Here is a 19,018-nt window from a genome sequence, read left to right as displayed (position 1 = left end):
ATCATTATTACTACACATACACACATATACACACATACACACACACACACAAACACACACAATTATAAACATTTTTACACATGTGGTTCCTTTTCTTTTTTCTTTGATCTCATAAGGAATACAAGCCTAATAGTGGTATCACTGGGGGAAAGGTGGTATACTGTGGGTAGTACATAGTGCCAGCCTTGGATTCAAGAGGATTCAACTTCCTGAGTTGAAATCGACTTCAGATATTTATTAGCTTTGTGACCTTAGGCAAGTCTTTGCCTCAATTTCTTCAAGTGTAAAATGAGCTGAAAAAGCAAACGGCAAAACCGCTCCAGTTTCTCCGCCAAAAAAATCCCAAATGGGTCTTGAGGATTAGGGTACGACTGAACAACAATGAAGGGGTATCACTGGGTCAAAAGTTATGCACAATAATTTTTGGGACATATTCCAAATTGGTAAAGTCATCTTTTTTCTATTATAAAATGTCAACATGGTACAAAGGAAAAGGCATTGGATTTGGAGGGAATACCTAGAGATAAGGAATGTCATTTATTAATTTGAATTGAGCCTCTTTTTACCCCAATCTGTAAATGGGGGGTGGAGAGAAGGGGCGATGGCGGATTGGATGATCTCCAGGGTTTCTGCTAAACTTCAAATTTATGATTTTTTTTTAAGGTATCTGAGATTTCATTAGTATTGGGAGGTTTCAGGGAGGAACTTCCTCTACCAACGCAGTGCAGCAGCTGTTCCGCAATACTGTACAGTTCAGGGAACTGGGGGTGGGGCATTAAGTACACTGCGAATGATGAAGATGAGGGTCTCGCAGACAATAGGTGACAGAGGCAGAGTTTCTTAACTCCACGGTCAGCTCCCCCTCCAGCACGCACCGCTCCTTTCCCTATAATTATTCTCAAAGATGAGCAAGAATGTGATTGCAAAGGTTCAGCGGAAAATAAAATAGGAAGTTGTGTTCTTCCTAAGCTTCATTTCGTAATACCGAATTTAAAAGGGTGAGGAGGGGCCTGCCACGTTGCCGCCCCACCTGACCGCACCCCTTGTTCTCAGTTAAGGGGCGGAGCAAGCTTCCCGCACCGAGCTCCCGGGAGTTTACTAGGGTCCGGGGACCGGGATGGGGTGGGGGTGGGGGTGGATAGAACGCCGATCGAACGCCGGGCGGGGAAGTTCTGCGGCTCATTGGCTCTCCCGGGCACTCTGACGTCACCGGGGCGGAGTCGGGACCGCTTTGAGGGACTCCGGTTGGTCCTCCGGGAGCGGGGCAGCCATTGGTGGCGGGTGGTAGTCAGGGAAACGGTGGGGCGAGAGAGTAAGAGAGAGCTAAGCGAGAGGGCTACGGGAGCCGTGAGCTAGCGAGACAACCGCGGCGCGGCCCGGGGAGCCCAGAAGCCCAGAAGCCCAGGGTGTGCGTGGTGTGGTGGGTGTGGGTTGGGGTGATTGGTGGGGGGGGCGGTGCGGAAGAAGTGTAGGGAGGGGCGTGGCGGCTTAGCCAAGGGGATTGACAACCTACTCCGAGGAGCTCCGGTTTAAGCGGCCGGGGGAACCCGGAGCCCGGGGGAAGGAGGGTGGTTTACTTCTCGCCCTGTCGGGGTTCCTCACGTGCTTGTGTTGCGCGCGGGAGGAGGGGGCGAGGGCGCTCGAGGCCTGCGGGGGTGGGGCGCGGCGGACGGCGAGTCCGCGGACCGGCACTATGGGTTGCTTATTCTCCAAGAAGCGGAAGACTGAGAAGGAGCGGCAGACCCCGCCGGCATCTGGGGAAGCCGGGGAGCAGCAGCAGCAGCCAAAGCTGTACAGCTGGGACAAGCGGGAAAAGGTAAACTCGCGTCTCCTTTTGCGCCCTGCACCCAGCTCCCGGTCACCGGGCCTCGGGCAGTGGCTTACCTGCTCCCCTCTGTCATCTCTTTCCTTTCCCTCAGCGTCCCTCCCTCCCCCAGTCCGGACACGGAGGCGCCCCTCCCCTGCAGGAGTTTCTGCATTTGGGGCTATGGAACTCACTTTGCTTTTTGCATGGTTTTTCGGAGAAGATTGGACGCTGGACTCTTGCAGCAAGGATCAGAGGCTTCAAAAAAAAATTTTTTTTAATTTTATTTTAAAGTATTTGTATGCCCTGGTCCAAAACAAAAACAAAAACAAAATTATAAAATAGCGCCTGCTATGTATCAGGCACTGTACTAAGCTCTGGAATTAAAAAAAACCAAAAAAAAAAAAAAAAAAACCAATAAGCAAATCACAAACAAGATAGATACAAGATTAATGGAAAGATGATCAGCCTGGGGAAGGCATTACTATTAAGGAAGATGGGGAAAGGAAATTTGAAGTAGTAGCTTGACTTTATACTACTGCTCTGGTGCATTCCCTGAAGAGCAGCACCCTTTCCCTTCCCGTTCATCTGTCTGTTATTAAAGGTGTTAAGTGCATCACATAACTCCAGATAAACGAGGTATTATCAACCTAAGCAAGGTATTAGCTTGGAAGGAAACTGAAAATAGCCGCCTGAATTTAGACTAATGAATGGGTACCTTCCCTTGATGATTACCTGCTGCCTCCCTGACCACTTGTCTGAGTATATTTAAAGGTGTCAGGTGTATTGCATAGCTCCAGACAAATGGGAGATTGTCAACCAAGGAAAGGTATTATTTAAAAAAAAAAAAAAAAAAAAGGAAATCGAAAGTAGCTATTTGGTTGTCTTCCTTGTTGAGAATCCCTACCTCTCTGTGTCATTATTATATAGCCATGATAAATAGGAGATTATCAGTGGAAGGAAGGTAGGTATTAGCAGGAAGGGAGATTGAAAAAGAAAATTGAAAGTAGCTAACTTATCTGTTGTATGCACTACTGCACTTGTGCCTTTCCTGATGACCACTTGTCTGTATTGTTTAAAGATGTCAGATGCATTACATTACCTCCTACAGAAGCATCAGCTGGGAGATGGGTAACAGTGTCTGTCCTGACAACCAACTGGGCTCTCAGAAGTTTCTGCAAACTGTTATTTTCTATGGTTCTCATGTTATAGTTGAGGAAGTAGTGAATTTTCAGCTTCTCTGCTGTTGCTTCCTATTGGCTAACCCTATCCAATAAGTAGAGTTCCTTTGTGTGTCTTAGCACATCTTATTAAACTAAAAACTTTTTTCTATTAATAAATGAAGTAATTTAGGAAATTTGTTTCTCCCTCATACAAGAGACAATGAAGTGATGAAAAGTATGAATCCCTTTCAGAATATATAAAAGTTAGGGTGAAATGTCTTTGATTGCAAAAAACTGTTTAATAGCTCACTTCACTAAAGGAAAATGTTTTATTTAACATTTTTATATAAAAATAAATACAGTAACAAAAAACTTTTATATGGAGTTGTTTAGGGATACATTGTAGTAATGAGTTTCATAAGTTATGTGAAAAACATAACAGTTTACTTATATTCAGTTCATAATTTTAAATATGACCAGGTAAACTGCTGGGTTATTAAATTGTACAAAATGAATAATGATAATTGTTAATATTTATATAGTGTTTTATTATGATGTGCCAATCACAGTGCTAAATGCATTACAATTGTTCTCTTCCTCTGGCAGGTAAATACTATGATTATCCCCATTTTGTGAGGGGAAAAAAAAAACTGAGGTAAAAATGCTAAGTGACCTGCCTAGGGTCACATAGCTAATAACTGAACTCATGTCATCCTGATTCCAGGCCCATTGCACCTCTTAGCTGCCCTATTCTGTTCCCTCTTACTGGAATATTCAGTCTAGTTAATAGTAAGTAGTTTTATTGAAACTTGATATCACAGTCCTGCAAAAGTATATTGTTGAATAGGTTTTTCCTATAGTTTCCAGCTCATATAGGAATTTTACTAAGGCATATTCAGTTCTTGGCAATTGGAATTTGGAAATTGTAAGATAGTTTCTTTCAGTATTGTTTTATTTGGTAGTTTTTTATTTTTATGTTTTATCCCTTTTTGACAGAAGCGTGTTAGGATTATGAAAGCTATTATCATCTCTTTTAAAGGAGGAGTATAATTAAGTGTTTTTAGAGCTAACTTAAATTTAAGGGAGAAAAGAAATCCAGTTTCTGGAAATGACATTTAAATTTCTCAAGCTGATTAATATAAGCAAAATTTTGCTTGTTTTATAAAAATATGTATTTAATATTTAACATTTTTATTTTCCCCAGTTACATGTAAAATAATTTTTTTTACATTTGTTTTTAAAACTTTGAGTTCCAGATTCTCTCCCTTCCTCTCCATCCCAAGCCCCTTTAAGAAGGTCCCTATGAAGTCATGCAAAACATTTCCATAAAGTCATGTTGTGAAAGAAAACAAAAACTCCCTCTGTTCCCCCTGTAAAAAAAAAACACTCAAGGAAAATAAGGTTAAAAAGAGTATGCTTCCTTCTGTATTCAGACACAATCAGTTCTTTAAATATGGATAGTATTTTTCATCATAAGTACTTCAGAGTAATCTTGGATTATATAGTATTGCTGAGAATAGCAAAGTTATTCACAGCTAGTCATTCCACAACATTGCTATTACTTTTTACATAGTATATTTCACTTTGCTTGAGTTTGTGGATGACTTTCCAGGTTTTTCTCACAGCATCCTGATCATCATTTCCCATAGAACAATAATATTCCATCATAATTCACATACCACAGTTTATTCAGCCATTTACCAATTGATGGGCATCCTCATATTTTTGTATATATAGATCTCTTTTTTAAAAATCTTTTTTTGGGATTCATGCCAAGTATGATATTAGGTCAAAAGATATGCATAATTTTATAGCCCTTTCAGCATAGTTCATGTCTTTGGATCATTCATGTATTGGAGAATGGCTTCTTTTTTTTTAAAAAATAAATTTGACTCAGTTCCCTATATATTTGAGAAATGAGGCCTTCATCAGAGAAACTTGCTTCAAAATTCTTTCTGTAATTACTATTGTTAACTGAATCCCCCTGTTTATTCTATTCTCTATCTCCTTTTACCCTGACCCTCCTCAAAAGTGTTTTGCTGCTGACTGTTCCTCCCCCAATATCCCTCTCTGCTATCACCTTTTTCTGCAAGGTATACATATATGTAATATGTATATTATTTCCTCTTTGAGCCAATTCTAATGAAAATAAGGTTCACTCATAACCCTTCCATTGTAAAAGCTTTCTTTTGCCTCTTCTATAATAGATAATTTGCAGCATTACATTCTCTTCCTTTCACATTCTCCCAGTATGTTATTTCTCACCTCTTAATTTTATTTTTTTTTAAGATATTATCCCTTCATATTTAACTCACACCTGTTCCCTCTGTATATACTCCTAACTGCCATAATAATGAGAAAGTTCTAATGAGTTACAAGTATCATCTTCCCATTTAGGAATGTAAACATTTAAGTCTTGTTAAGTCCCTTATAATTTTTCTGAGTTTTATATTTGAAAATAAAATTTTTTATTCAGCTCTGGTCTTTTCATCTTGAATGCTTAAAAATCTTCTAATTCACTGAATACCCTCATTTTCCCCGAAGGAATACTAAGTTTTGCTGAATAGGTGATTATTGGTTGTAATTCTAGCTTCAGTGCTCTCTGGAATATCATATTCTAAACCCTTCCATCCTTTAATGTAGAAGCAGCTAAATCTTATGTATCCTGACTATGGCTCCATTATACTTGAATTGTGAATTGTTTCTTTCTGGATGCTTGCAATATTTCCTCCTTTACCTGGGGGTTCTGGAATTTGACTATGATATTCCTGTGAGTTTTCATTTTGAGATCTCTTTCAGGAGGTAATTGGTGGATTCCTTCAATTTCTATCTTACCCTCTGATTCTAGAATATCAGGACAGTTCCTTAATAATTTCTTGAAAAATGATGTCTGGCTCTTTTTTTTGTCATGGTTTCCAGATACACCAATAATTTTTAAATTATTTCTCCTGCATCTATTTTTCCAATGAAATATTTCACATTTTCTTTTTCCCCCTTATTCTTTTGGTTCTATTTTTTCTTGATTTTTCTTATTTATCTTCTCATTAGCTTCCATTTGCTCAATTCCAATTTTCAAATGTTGTTTCAGAACTGTTTTCCTCAGTGAGCTTTTTTTATCTCCTTCTTCATTTGGGCAATTTTGCTGTTTAAGGCTTTCTTTTCCTCATTAGCTTTTTTGTACCACTCTTAATTCTCTTCCCAATTTTTCCTCCATCTCTCTTACTTGATTTTCAAAATCCCTTTTGAATTTTTCCATGGCTTGAGAGGAATTCTTGTTTTCCTTTCAGGCTTTGGATGTGGGAGCTTTGATTTTGTTATCTGCTTCTAAGTGTGCCTTTTGATCTTCCTTGTCACCATAGTAACTTTCTATGGTCAGAATCTTTTCTGTTGTCTGCTCATTTTCTCAATCTATTACTCAGCTTTTAACTTTTTGTTAAAGTAGAACTCTATTTCCAGGGTAGAGAGTGCAGTTTCCTAAGATTCAGGGGATTTGTACTGCTATTTTCAGAGAACTTGAGGGGAACCTGACCATACTCTTTTTTTGCCCTGGAACTGTGAGGAATGTCCCTTCTCTACTGTGGCTGTAAGTTCCAGTGTGCAAAAGCAATAGAGTCCTTCCTCAATGCTAGTAAAGAGACTTCTTATGAGCTGAGGCCTCTGAAGCTTGCAGAGGCCACCTACACCCACCCTTGGTTTGCTGGTTTCCCCGGGCTCTCTCACCCCATTGACAAACCTTTCCTGCTGATCTTTTTAAGTAGTCCTTGCCTAGAAAGTGTCCCACTTCATCTTTTTTGTGTTTTGATACTAAAATTTGTTTAGTCATTATTTAAAGGAATTTGGAGTAGTTTGGGAGAGTTTGGTAAGTGTCTGTCTTTACTCTCCCTTCTTGGCTCTGCCTTAGGTTGTCTTTTTTATTTTAGTGTTTATTTTTTATTTCCTTCAAACTGGAGTCCTAAACTTGATGACAGGGCTTTTACTTGAATTTGTAGCATTTAGTAGTTTCATCTATTGATAGCTTAATAAGTTAAAACCAGTCTTATAGTATTTTATAAATACAGTTTTTAATGAGTTAAAGAATCTTTATGTGGATGTCATTTTTGTTTTAATCTTTTCACAACTTCTTAAAGAACACTGATTCAAAAATAAGGAAGTGTATTCTAGCAACTGTTGAATGTTTTACTTGCCTCCTTCCCAATGAATAGGAAGTTTGTATCTACCATTTTAGATTTCTTAAGGGCAAGAGCTATGTATTCTTGTTTACTGTTTTTCCATGGTGCCTTGTGTAGCATTCTCTGTCCAGTCATACTCAAGAGAAGGTGACTTAATTTTAAAAATGTAACAAATAGCAATGTGTTTCACTTACTCAGTGCTTCAATTTATGGGAATAGACACAACAACAACAATAAAAAAGGACTAAATCTCCAGAAAAATCACAGGCTCTAATGTCAAAAGATCTGGGTTCAAATCCCATCTCTGCTGCTCTCTGTGATTTTGGGCAAATAATTTCCCTAGGCTCAGTTTTTTCATTTATGAATGAGTAGGTTTGAGGACCTCTATAGTCCCCTCAAGCTCTAGGTTTCTCATCCTATGATAAACAATAGACCCAAGGAAAAATGTTGTTTCAAAACTGTAGGTGTATAAGGAAGGGAATTAGTTAGAATTTGGGGCCATGGAAATCCTGACATTCTTCTTCCTTTTTAGGAATTAATTCATCCATCATTTCAGATTTTATTTTTTACAGTAGTCAAAATCATATGTCAATTTAGAGATTTAAATCTGGTTCATAACCTTTCCAGTTTAAATTTTATATACAATACTATATAACAAAACAGGACCTAGAGTATGCAGGTAATAAAATGGTCAATGTATATAAAATGAAAGATTGAATTATTTGAAAATCTATAGGATTTTTTAAAAGACAGCTTTTACATTGAGTAGGCTGTTGGCTTTGGAGCTAATATTCTGATGCTGCTCTTCTACTTCACTTTGGGACAAGTGCAACAAGTTACAACTTGAGGTACTGAAAATTATTAGAGTTGCTTAATAGAGATACTTAAACTGTAATTTAAAAGTTCTAAAGGCAGATGTAGAAAACTATTAAGCTTTCTAGGCCATTGTTTTCATAAATTGTGCTATCAGTATTTTACTGAAGAACATCTCCTGGGCTTTGATGAGCTGGAGAACCGAATTAATCTTAGGGGACTGGAAGCTAGGAAAAACTTTCTTAATTAAAAATAATGTTTGGACAATTGTTGTGATAGCAACATACTATGTGGTTAACATTGCAGGCCCATTTTCTATTGCTTACTAAACATATAATTATTACAGTATGGAAAATGAGTATGAACAGCATTCCAAAAGATAATACTCTAAGTAAATAAACTTATGCCCACTATGTAGATATGTAACATCATGCAAAAGCATTGCTCAGGGTGGGGAGGGTGTTGAAAAAGTAGAAAACAGTCCCATTCTCTAAGTTGGGGAAATAAGCTGTGCATAGTTTAAATATTTAAAATGATAAAACAAGTATCAAAAAAATTGTAAATGTTTAAGAACTTATACCGATAGACCTTTCAATTTGATTCAGAAAACTGATTTAGGTAAATATATTTTCTGCTCTATACATTTATTTATATACTCTCCAATTAATATTAAAATTATTTAAAGAAGGATCCTGCAATTCCAATAGATTTATGATGGAAAGAGCCATCCTCATTCAGAAAGAGAACTATAGAGACTGATTGTGGATCAAAGCATAGTATTTCCACATTTTTTGGTGGTGGTGGTGGTGTTTGCTTTTTTTTTTTTCTGATTTTTTTCCCCCCTTTTGATCTGATTTTTCTTGTCCAGCATGCTAAATATGGAAATACATTTAGAAAAATTGCATGTTTAACTTATAGTGAATTGCTCCCTGTCTAGGGGAGGGAGGAGGGAAAAAAATTTGATAACAGTAGGTTTTGCAAAGGTGAATGTTGAAAACTATATTCACATGCATTTGGAAAAAGGCAATTATTTAAAAAAAAAAGAAAATAAAGAATCCTGAATTAGAAATTCAGGTTAATTAGATTTTATTATATGTGCTGTTTGTAGTTTAGGGTAAGCCATTTAACTTGCATGTTTTAGTTTTGCTGGCTAAAATGGAAATAGTGATTCTCTTCTAGTATTTAATACATATATGTTATCATATTCTGTTTTGCATTTTATCTTTTTATATACTGTCCTTCTGTTAGATTGTGAAATATTTGAGGGAAACAGCTATCATCTTATTTCTTTCATCTTATTTCTATCTCCCTATAAGAATAGGTATTCAATAGATGTTTCTTTAAATTAATTTTATATTAGGAAGGTCAGCTACTATGAATAAAGATACTTATAGTTGCTAAGGATACTTTGATAGAAAAACAAAAATGAAATTTCTCTTATGCAGCTACTTGAAGTAGAGTGTGTGTGTGTGTGTGTGTGTGTGTGTACACATATATAGTAAATATAAAAAAGAGGGGAACATTAACATGATGGGGGAATGAGGATAGGAGGTAGAAGGCTGAGTCCTAAATTGAGCCTTGAAGAAGGATAAGAATTCTCCTACATAGTGCATTCCAAGCATGTGAGATAATTTGTGTCAATGCATGTTGGTGGAAAATGGGATGCAATTTTGGGTAATACCTAGCAGAACAATTTGGATGGAACATAATTTGTGAAGAGAAATGAGAAATAAAGAGTGGAAAGGTATATTTGAATGAGATTCTTGAGGACCATAAATGCCAAAGAAAATGGGGTCTTACTTAAAAGCTTTAAGGAGTAGATTTCAGTCAGTGGGTTGCTAACCATAGTTGATAAAGAATGAGATTCTTATCATTTGGGCAGCTTGTTTTTTTTTCTTTCGAGACTTTTAAGTAAGCTTGTGTCATGCTTTTAACTTTGAAAAGTCATGTTCTAAAGTAGAATAATTAAAATTCCAAAGCAAATTGTATTTTTTCCTCAATTTTAAGTGTTTTAAATTTTTTTCTTAAATATCAATCCAACTATCCCCAAATCTAATAATCCCATTACTTTTTTTCTCTATCAGTTCCTTAGCATTATTTTATTTTTTTATTAAAACTTTTTATTTTCAAAACATATGCATGGATTATTTTTCAACATTAACCCTTGCAAAAAACCTTGTGTTCCAGTTTTTTCCCCCACTTCCTCCTCTAGATGGCCTAATTCAATGTATGTTAAACACAGTAAAAATATATGTTAAATCGAATATATGCATACATATTTATTTATTTATTTATTATTATTTTTTAAAATTTAAATTTTATTTTATTTAATAATAACTTTGTATTGACAGAATCCATGCCAGGATAATTTTTTTACAACATTATCCCTTGCACTCGCTTATGTTTTGTTTTTTCCCCTCCCTCCCTCCACACCCCCCTCCCCCCAAGATGGCAAGCAGTCCTATATATGTTAAATATGTAGCAGTATATCCTAGATACAATACATATTATGCATACATATTTATACAATTATCTTGCTGCACAAGAAAAATCAAATCAAAAAGGAAAAAAATGAGAAAAAATAAAATGCAAGCAAACAACAACAGCAACAACAAAAAGTGAAAATGCTATGTTGTGATTCACATTCAGTCTCCACAGGCCTCTCTCTGGGCATAGATGGCTCTCTCCATCTCTCACCATTGGAACTGGCCTGAATCACCTCATGGTTGAGAAGAACCTCGTCCATCAGAATTGATCATGATCTCCTGATTCTGCTCACTTTACTTAGCATCAGTTCATGTAAGTCTCTGTAGGCCTCTCTGAAATCATCTAGGCAGCTTATTTTCAGTGAGGCAGCTAAGAGGCACAGTTTGGAATCAGGAAGGCATAATTTCAGATCTGGCCTCATATACATGTCAGGTGTGTAATTTTGGGCAAAATCATAAAAACTTTATTTTCTTCACTTTTCTCATCTGTCGTATAGGGATAACAATAGCACCCATTATCTCCCTCATTGTTGTGAGGACCAAATGAGGTAATAAATGTAAAATGCTTATTATGTTTTCTGGAACATAGTAGGTACTCTAAAAAATGCTAGTTATTATTGGTATTAGTAAAGGTACTCAATAGTATATCATCTTAGGTATTAAAATGGAAGATCACATGAACTGTTTTTGAGGATGCTAATGCATCTAGCCTGGGTTTGAATGATTTCTAGGTTTCCTTATATCATTAGTAGTAGAATTGAAAGGAACTGGAATTAGGGGGGACCAAGGAAATGGTATAGAAATTCATTAATGCAGCTCTCCAAGTGAACTGAGTATATAGTCTTAAGTATTTACTGTTTAGGCACTGAGAGGTTAAGTATAACTTCTCCAAGATCACATAGATAGTAAGTGTCAGAAGCAAGACTTAAAAGTCAAATCTTCTTCACCTGAAGGTCAGCCTTCTATCCCCTCCCACTGCCTTGCTGCCTCTCATTATTCTATTTAGTAATGTTGTAATTTCCTGGTCTTTTTTAAAAATGTAAGTTAATATAAGCATAATATTTTAGCTTCTCTGAGCAGTAGTATGTAATAAATTCAAGGGAGTGATAGTATTTTATGTGCAGTTTAAAAAAAATTGCATCTGTCCAAGAACTTGAAACACTTTTAGCCACTCAGATATTTAATACTTTTAATTATGATCTAAAAAATTTAAACTACTGTACTACTGTAGTTTTTTTTTCCCTTCTCAACTGTTAGATAAATACCATATTTCAGTTTCTTAAAAGAGTTTTAATAAAACTTTTTGCTAAAATTCATCCCAAGATTAAGTATATGTTTTCTTGGCAAATTTCATGACAATTTTATGGAACTTTTAAGTATAGTATAATGTTACCACATAGAAACTTCTTTTCATGGTAGTTTTCATAAACTATTCCATTTTTGGTAGAAAGTGAAAAACAAGTTTTTACCTTTCCCAAATTTTCACATCATATTATATAAAGAAAGAAAATTTGAGGTTCTAATGTTTAGATGTTTTAAGAGTAAGAATGTGTAGCATGGTAAAGTAGGGATCAGCAAAGAGATACGGGTAAGCTGAGGAAATACTTTTAGGAAAAAGGTAACAAGGCCATATAGCTATAAATAAGGGGAGGAAAGAAGTTTGAAATGTTTAGATAATACTAAAAGTGACACAGTAAGTAGTTGTTGTTTTGGCAATGATACTAGAGTAGTTTGTCATTTCTTTCTCCAGCTCATTTTACAGATGAAGAAACTGAGGTAAGCAGAGTTAAATGACTTGTTCCAGGGTCACACTGTGTAATAGTTGTCTGAAGCAAGTTTGAATTCAGGTCCTCTTGATTCCAGGCCCTGAAATACTAATCACATGAAAAATACCACTACACCACTTAGCTGCCTACTTATATAATACGTGGTATATTTAGAGGAATGAGAACTTGGTCAGGTTGATGAGGTTATATATTAAACTGCTTGATGTCTAAGGAAGAGGGGAAATGGGAAAGGAGGAAGAAAAATATGGAAAACAAGGTTTTGCAAGGATAAATGTTGAAAACTATCTTTCCATGTATTTTGAAAAATAAAAAACTATTATTTAAAAAATTTTGCTGAAGTTATACAGGGGTGAGCCTTTCTTGGGGTCTTTGAATCTCCCTATGTAGATGATCCTCATCATTCTTGGCTTCCCTGCTATACCTCCTCTTTTTAAGTATTCTCTCTTTTTTGGGTTTTTGTGATGCTACTTTCTCTTTGTTCAGTTACTCATATTTTAATTCTGTTTCCTTTGCTGACTTATCTATGATCTGTCTCCAATCCACATGAGAGTTACACCAATTACAGTTAATTAATTCACCATGTATTGATGTTATAATAATTGCATTTGATTTATTAAATAAATCATGATGTATAAGTGTTTTTTATACCCTCCTTGTACACTCTTAAGTATACTATAGTTGAAATAAAATTCATATGCTTTGGCAATGTCCTTACCCTATAAATCACTGTCGTTTAGTGACCTTGCTTTAAACCCATAACTTCTGTGGCCTGTAGGATACTGTTGACCTAACACTAATGTTTGATGGCTGGTAGCTGATGACCTGTGAAAGGCCTGACAATATTTCCATCACTTGGCACAGTGCTTGGCACAAGTGGGTGTTTTATAAATGTCTATTGACTGGTTTGTATTGAACCATTCTTTTAAAAGTTGGTAACTTCCTTGAGCTATATGCCTGTCAGTGGAATTTTTGAATCAGGGTATGGACATTTCTGTAAATTTGTATAATTCTAGCTTGCTTTTCCAGGATACAGCTCTACCAACAATTCATTAATATGTCTGTTTCTATCTTTAAAATTAAGTTTCCATCTTTTATCATTTTTTGCCAATTTTCTAGGTGTGCGGTAAAACTTCAGAATTGTTTTGATTTGCCTTTTTTAAAGTAGTAATTTGAAGTATTTTTTATGTGATTAATAGTTTGTAATTCTTTTGTTTTAGAAAAAATTATCACAAATATTTTCCCCTAAAACTACCCCTTCCTTTTTTGTGTAAAAGTTTTTTAAATTTCATGCAATCAAAATTATTTTATCTAATTGCCTTAATTCCTTATTTGGTTAAGAATTTGTTCTCTACCCATAATTGGGAAAGGCATATTATTTATTTACTTACTTTTTTTTTTTTTGGTATAATCTTTATATTCAGATCACATGTTCATTTAAAATTTTTTTCTTTGCAGAATTGTATAAGATGATGATCTGATTTCTTTCAGATTACTTTCTTGTTTTCCCAACTGTTCTTCTAAATTATAGAGTTTTTCTCCAGGTAATTTGTATTTGCAATTTTATAGAATACTAAATACTAGTTTTTCTTCCAAGCTCCACTTTTGGAAATTTTGTAATCATTTCAAATCAGCAGTTCCAAAATAGAACCCATTTATTATTCTTTTCATATAAATTATTTTAATTTTAAATTTAATTATAATTATAAATTTATATATGAAAATTTCCTCATAAAACCACCTCTCTTTTCAACTTTGGCATTTATGTCAAAGGCACTAACTACCATTTTTCAAGCCACACAAATTTGCAACCATGATGTTATATTCAGCCTTCCTTATTACACATACTTAATTGCAAATCTTGTCATTTAATCCTCTACAATATTTTTTGCATAGTCTTCTCTTCAGTCATTATCACAATGTAGGCTTTCATCACCTCATACTTGGGTTATTGCAGTGGACTCCAAATTGTTCTTTCTTCCTCAAGTCTTTTCTCTCTTTGATCTGTCCTTCATATGGCTGCCACTGCCGAAGTGATTTTCTTAAAATGCAAGTCAGACTATGTCATTCCTTGCTTCATAAATTCTAATATCTACTATTATCCTGTTACCAATAGCTCTGTTACCTCTAAGATTGAATATAAACACTTCTATTTGGCATTTAAGGACCTTAACAACTGAGCCCTGACCTGTCTTTTCAGGTTTATTATACAGTTTTCCTCTTCTCACAATTTACAGTTGATCTAAACTGTTCTTTTTCCATTTTGTTATGCACAGCATTGTCTTGCATCTCTTTGCCTTTGTACTGGCTTTCTTTCATACCTGGAAAACATTCTTCTTAACTTCATCTTTCAAAATGACTGTTTTACTTAAAGCCTTAGCTCTGGGAATCCTTTCTGCATGAGACTTTTCTTTGTCCTTTTAGCTGCTTGCACTTTCCCTTGAAAATCACCTTGTATCTTTTTATGTAAATATTTTGTCTCTATCTATATACATATATTTGTCTCTCCTGGAATATAAGCTTCTTGAGAATAAGAAATTTTTTTGTTTGTTTTTCCTGAGGCAATTAGGGTTAAGTGACATGCCCAGGGTCACACAGTTAGAAATGGTAATTGTCTAAAGCCAGTTTTGAACTCAGGTCCTCCTGACTTCAGGACTGGTGCTCTATCCATTGGGCCACCTAGCTACCCCCAGGGGTGTTCTTTTAATGTTTGTAACATAAAGGCACATAGGCAATTAATAAATGCTTATTGATTGACTTTAACAACTCTAGAAAAGAATTTCTTCTCAGTCTAGGTAATTTAGCTACCTCATTGAGGATAAATGATAAAGTCTCAGTGTTTGGGGATGATTTGACTGGTTTATTCACTTGATATTACCCAGAGATGAATTCCCCTGTGAATAGAATTGTTCTGTCTTCCCTCCAGGAGAACTCTTTTGTGGGAACACCTACTCCTTTGGGAGACTGGAATCCAGAACTCTCTAGGATTTGAAACTTGGCCTTGTCCAGGAAATATTCTGTTCCCTTCTATTTAGAAAGTTGGAACAGGGTTATCCAGAAATCTGGCGCTATCCAGAAAATTGCTTTTCCTCTGGTGAAATTTTATCAAAGAAGCAATTTTAAACAGCATTTCATGATGCCCAGAATACTTTAAGAAATCACTGCCTGAGGAAATTTTATTAGTTTTTAATGGTAGGCAGTGTGGTTCTGGAGTTAAAAGACCCCGCTTCAAATCCTGTCTGATGAATGATGAAAACTTAATTTGCCTCATTTTCTTTATTTGCAAAATGGTATTAGATTAGTAATTTCTGAGATCCCTTCCTGTTTTACTTCTATAATCCTATCTCTTATCTAAGAGATTGGCTTACATGGGTCTTTTCCTGGGGTTATCCTATTGCCTTTCTTTCAGATTACATTCCATCTGAACCTCTCTGATTTTCCAGTGTAAAACAATGGCTTTAATCTACAATAGTCTGAAGTCAAGCAAATTATACTGCTGTGCTGGGACTTAATTGCTAATATTCATGGAAGTATGAATGATTTGACAAATACTTGAGACCCAGCAAATACCGGAGACCCGGAGCCAGAGAGAAGAAACAGGAAATGGCAGACGAGGCGCTCTTTTTGCTTCTCCACAATGAGATGGTGACCGGCGTCTACAAGTCCGCAGATCAGGGGGAGATGGAAAATGGAAGATGCATTACTAAGTTGGAGAACATGGGTTTTAGAGTAGGGCAAGGATTGATAGAAAGGTTTACAAAGGATACTGCAAGGTTCAAGGATGAGTTAGATATCATGAAGTTCATTTGCAAAGATTTTTGGACCACCATTTTCAAGAAACAAATTGATAATCTAAGGACAAATCATCAGGGCATCTATGTGCTTCAAGACAATAAATTTTGACTCCTGACTCAGATGTCTGCAGAAAAACAATATTTAGATCATGCACCTAAGGACTGCTTCCTCCATCAAAGTTGAGGATTGACAACATTATTTCCAGTATTATTGTGTTCATATTTTTTAGCATGTCCAGTCCATTTGCCCTGACAAATTCCAAGACTTGCCCAGATGTAAACCATATTTCTTTCTTGCCTACCACCCAGCTTTGCTAGACAAACAAGCATCCTTTGATCCAGAACTCTAAAAACCTGACCTAGATTCTCCGAGGACATTAATTTACGCAGCTTTTGAATTCCTGCTCTATTGCTGCACTTGAGTCATTTTGATGAGTATTTATGTGAATGCAAACTTACTTTGTTTGCTCTATCTAGCTGCCTGTCCCTAGACCAGTCTGATAAATGCCTAAGTAAACTTTCTTGACTTTTGCTCTAACACTTCCTATGTGTTTTTACCCTCTTCTCCTCTTTATTTCCCCCTGTCTCCATCCTCCTTCCCAATCCTGCCTTCTGATTAAATCAACTGTAGTATTTCTTTTGGAAAGGGTGTGTTAGTTGATTGCCCTAGTAATCAATTTGCTATCTTAGGCCTTGCAGACCAGAACTCCCTTTCCTAGATATTACTCTGTTGTATTTATTATTCTCTTTAGAATATGCTCTTTATGGTCAGAGATCACCAATTAAGAACAGAAATTGATCTTAAGGATCATGGAATCCATCCTCATTCTATTGGGACAAATAACTTGCTTATATCTCATAAATGTCAGATAGGATTTTAGCCCAGAACTTCTTAACTTCTAAATATAGTTAATCTACTTATTCAGTGCCATATCAGTCAGTCTCCCAAGAAATTATTTTACAAAGCTAGGAAAAAATTATAACAAAATTTATCTGGAAGAATATAAGATGAAGAATTTCAAGGGAATTAATGGAAAAATGCAAATGAAGGTGGTCTAGCTGTACCCAACTTAAAACTATTATAAAACAGCAGTCATCAAAACCATTTGCTACTGGCTAAGAAATAGAGTAGTTGATCAGTGATAGAAGTTAGGTTCATAGGACATAATAGTCAATGATTATAGTAATCTAATGTTTGATAAACTCAAGGAATTTTGGAATAAGAATTCACTATTTGACAAAAATTCTTGGGAAAATTGAAAATTAGTATTGTAGAAACTAGGCATTGATCCATACCTAAAATCCTATACCAAGATAAGATCGAAATGGGTTAATAGTTTAGATATAAAAGTGATGCTATAAGCAAATAAGAATAAAGGATAGTCTGCCTTTCATATTAGTGGAGAAAGAAAGAATTTGTGGCCAAAGAAGAACTAGAGTATATTGTGGAATGCAAAATGGATAATTTTGATTATACTAGGTTAAAAAGTTTTTATACAAACAAAACTAATGCAGACAAGATTAGAAGGGAAGCAATGAACTGGAGAAAATTTTTATATCCAAGAGTTCTGATAAAGGCCTCATTTCTAAAACATAGAGAATTGACTCAAATTTATAAGAATTCTCCAATAAATGGTCAAAGGATATGAATAAACAGTTTTCAGATGAAAACATTACAACTATTTATAGTCATATGGAAAAAATGCTCTAAAACATTATTGATCAGAGAAATGTAAATCAAGGACAACTCTGAGGTACTACTACATACCTCTCAGATTGACTGAGATCACAGGAAAAGATAATGACAAATGTTGGAGGAAATGTGGGAAAACTGGAACACTAATACATTGTTGGTGGAGTTGTAAACAGATCCATCCATTCTGGAGAGCAGTTTGGAACTGTGCCTAAAGGGCTATCAAACTGGGCATATCCTTTGATCCATCAATGTCTCTACTGGGCCTATATCCCAAAGAGATCATAAAAAAGAGAAAGGGACCCACATGTGCAAAAATGTTTGTGGCAGCCTTTTCGTAGTGGTAAATAACTGGAAACTGAATTGATGCCTATCAGTTAGAGAATGGCTGAATAAGTGATGACATATGAATATTATGGAATATTATTGTTCTAAAGGAAATGGTCAGTAGGATGATTTTAGAAAGGCTTGGAGAGACTTACATGAACTGATTCTAAGTGAAGTGCGTAGAACCAAGAGAACATTATATACAGGAACAATAGATTATGTGATGATCAACTCTGATGGCTGTAGCTCTTTTCAACAGTGAGGTGATTCAGGCCAGTTCGAATGGTTTTATGTTGAAGAGAGCTATCTGCACCCAGAGAGCGTACTATATGGACTGAGGGTGGATCATAACATAGTATTTTCATCTTTTTTATTATTGTTTTCTTTTTTTTTTTCCTCATTTTTTCCCTATTTGATCTGATTTTTCTTTTGCTGCCTGATAATTGTGGAAATATGTATAGAAGAATTGTTAAACATGTGTTTAACATATTGGATTACTTGCCCTCTAGGGGAAGGGGATGGGGGGAAGGAAAGGAAAAAAAATTGGAACACAAGATTTTGCAAAGGTGAATGTTAAAAATTATCTATGCATATGTTTCGGGAAAAAAGCTTTAATAATAATAATAATAAACCCTTCTACATAACTAGAGCAGCTAGGTGGCTCAAAGTGAAGAAGACTCCCCTTCCCGAGTTCAAATTTGGCTTCAGACACTATCTGTGTGACCCTGGGCAAGTCACTTAATCCTGTTTGCCTCAGTCTCCTCACCTGTCAAATGAGCTGGAAAAGGAAATGGCAAACCATTCCAAAATCTCTGCTAAGAAAACCATCAATGGGATCCCAAAGAGTCATTTCAAACAAAAAAAATGACTGAACAACAAAACTTATTTCGCCATGTTGCTTCATTTTTAGAGTATGTATTTTTGCCACTTTAATATCCTACCTGTCACATGATACGTGCTTAATACATTTTTTTTATTCATTCAT

The 19,018-nt window shown here is 35.6% G+C and overlaps 1 protein-coding gene across 1 annotated transcript in view; it reads left to right on the top strand.

The window, feature by feature from the left end:
* The first annotated feature begins 587 nt into the window (after positions 1–587).
* Positions 588–19,018, top strand: part of RP2 (RP2 activator of ARL3 GTPase) — a 49,875-nt gene continuing 31,444 nt past the window's right edge. Inside the window, exon 1 of the mRNA XM_051984619.1 lies at positions 588–1,816. Within this exon, the coding sequence (XP_051840579.1) occupies positions 1,694–1,816 (123 nt within the window). The 5' untranslated portion in view covers positions 588–1,693. The remainder of the gene's footprint in view (positions 1,817–19,018) is intronic.

Source organism: Antechinus flavipes, chromosome 3 (assembly GCF_016432865.1).
Source record: "Antechinus flavipes isolate AdamAnt ecotype Samford, QLD, Australia chromosome 3, AdamAnt_v2, whole genome shotgun sequence".
NCBI lineage: Eukaryota > Metazoa > Chordata > Mammalia > Dasyuromorphia > Dasyuridae > Antechinus > Antechinus flavipes.
The sequence above is the reverse complement of the archived record's forward strand: the minus strand, read 5'-3'. Positions and strand labels throughout refer to the sequence as shown.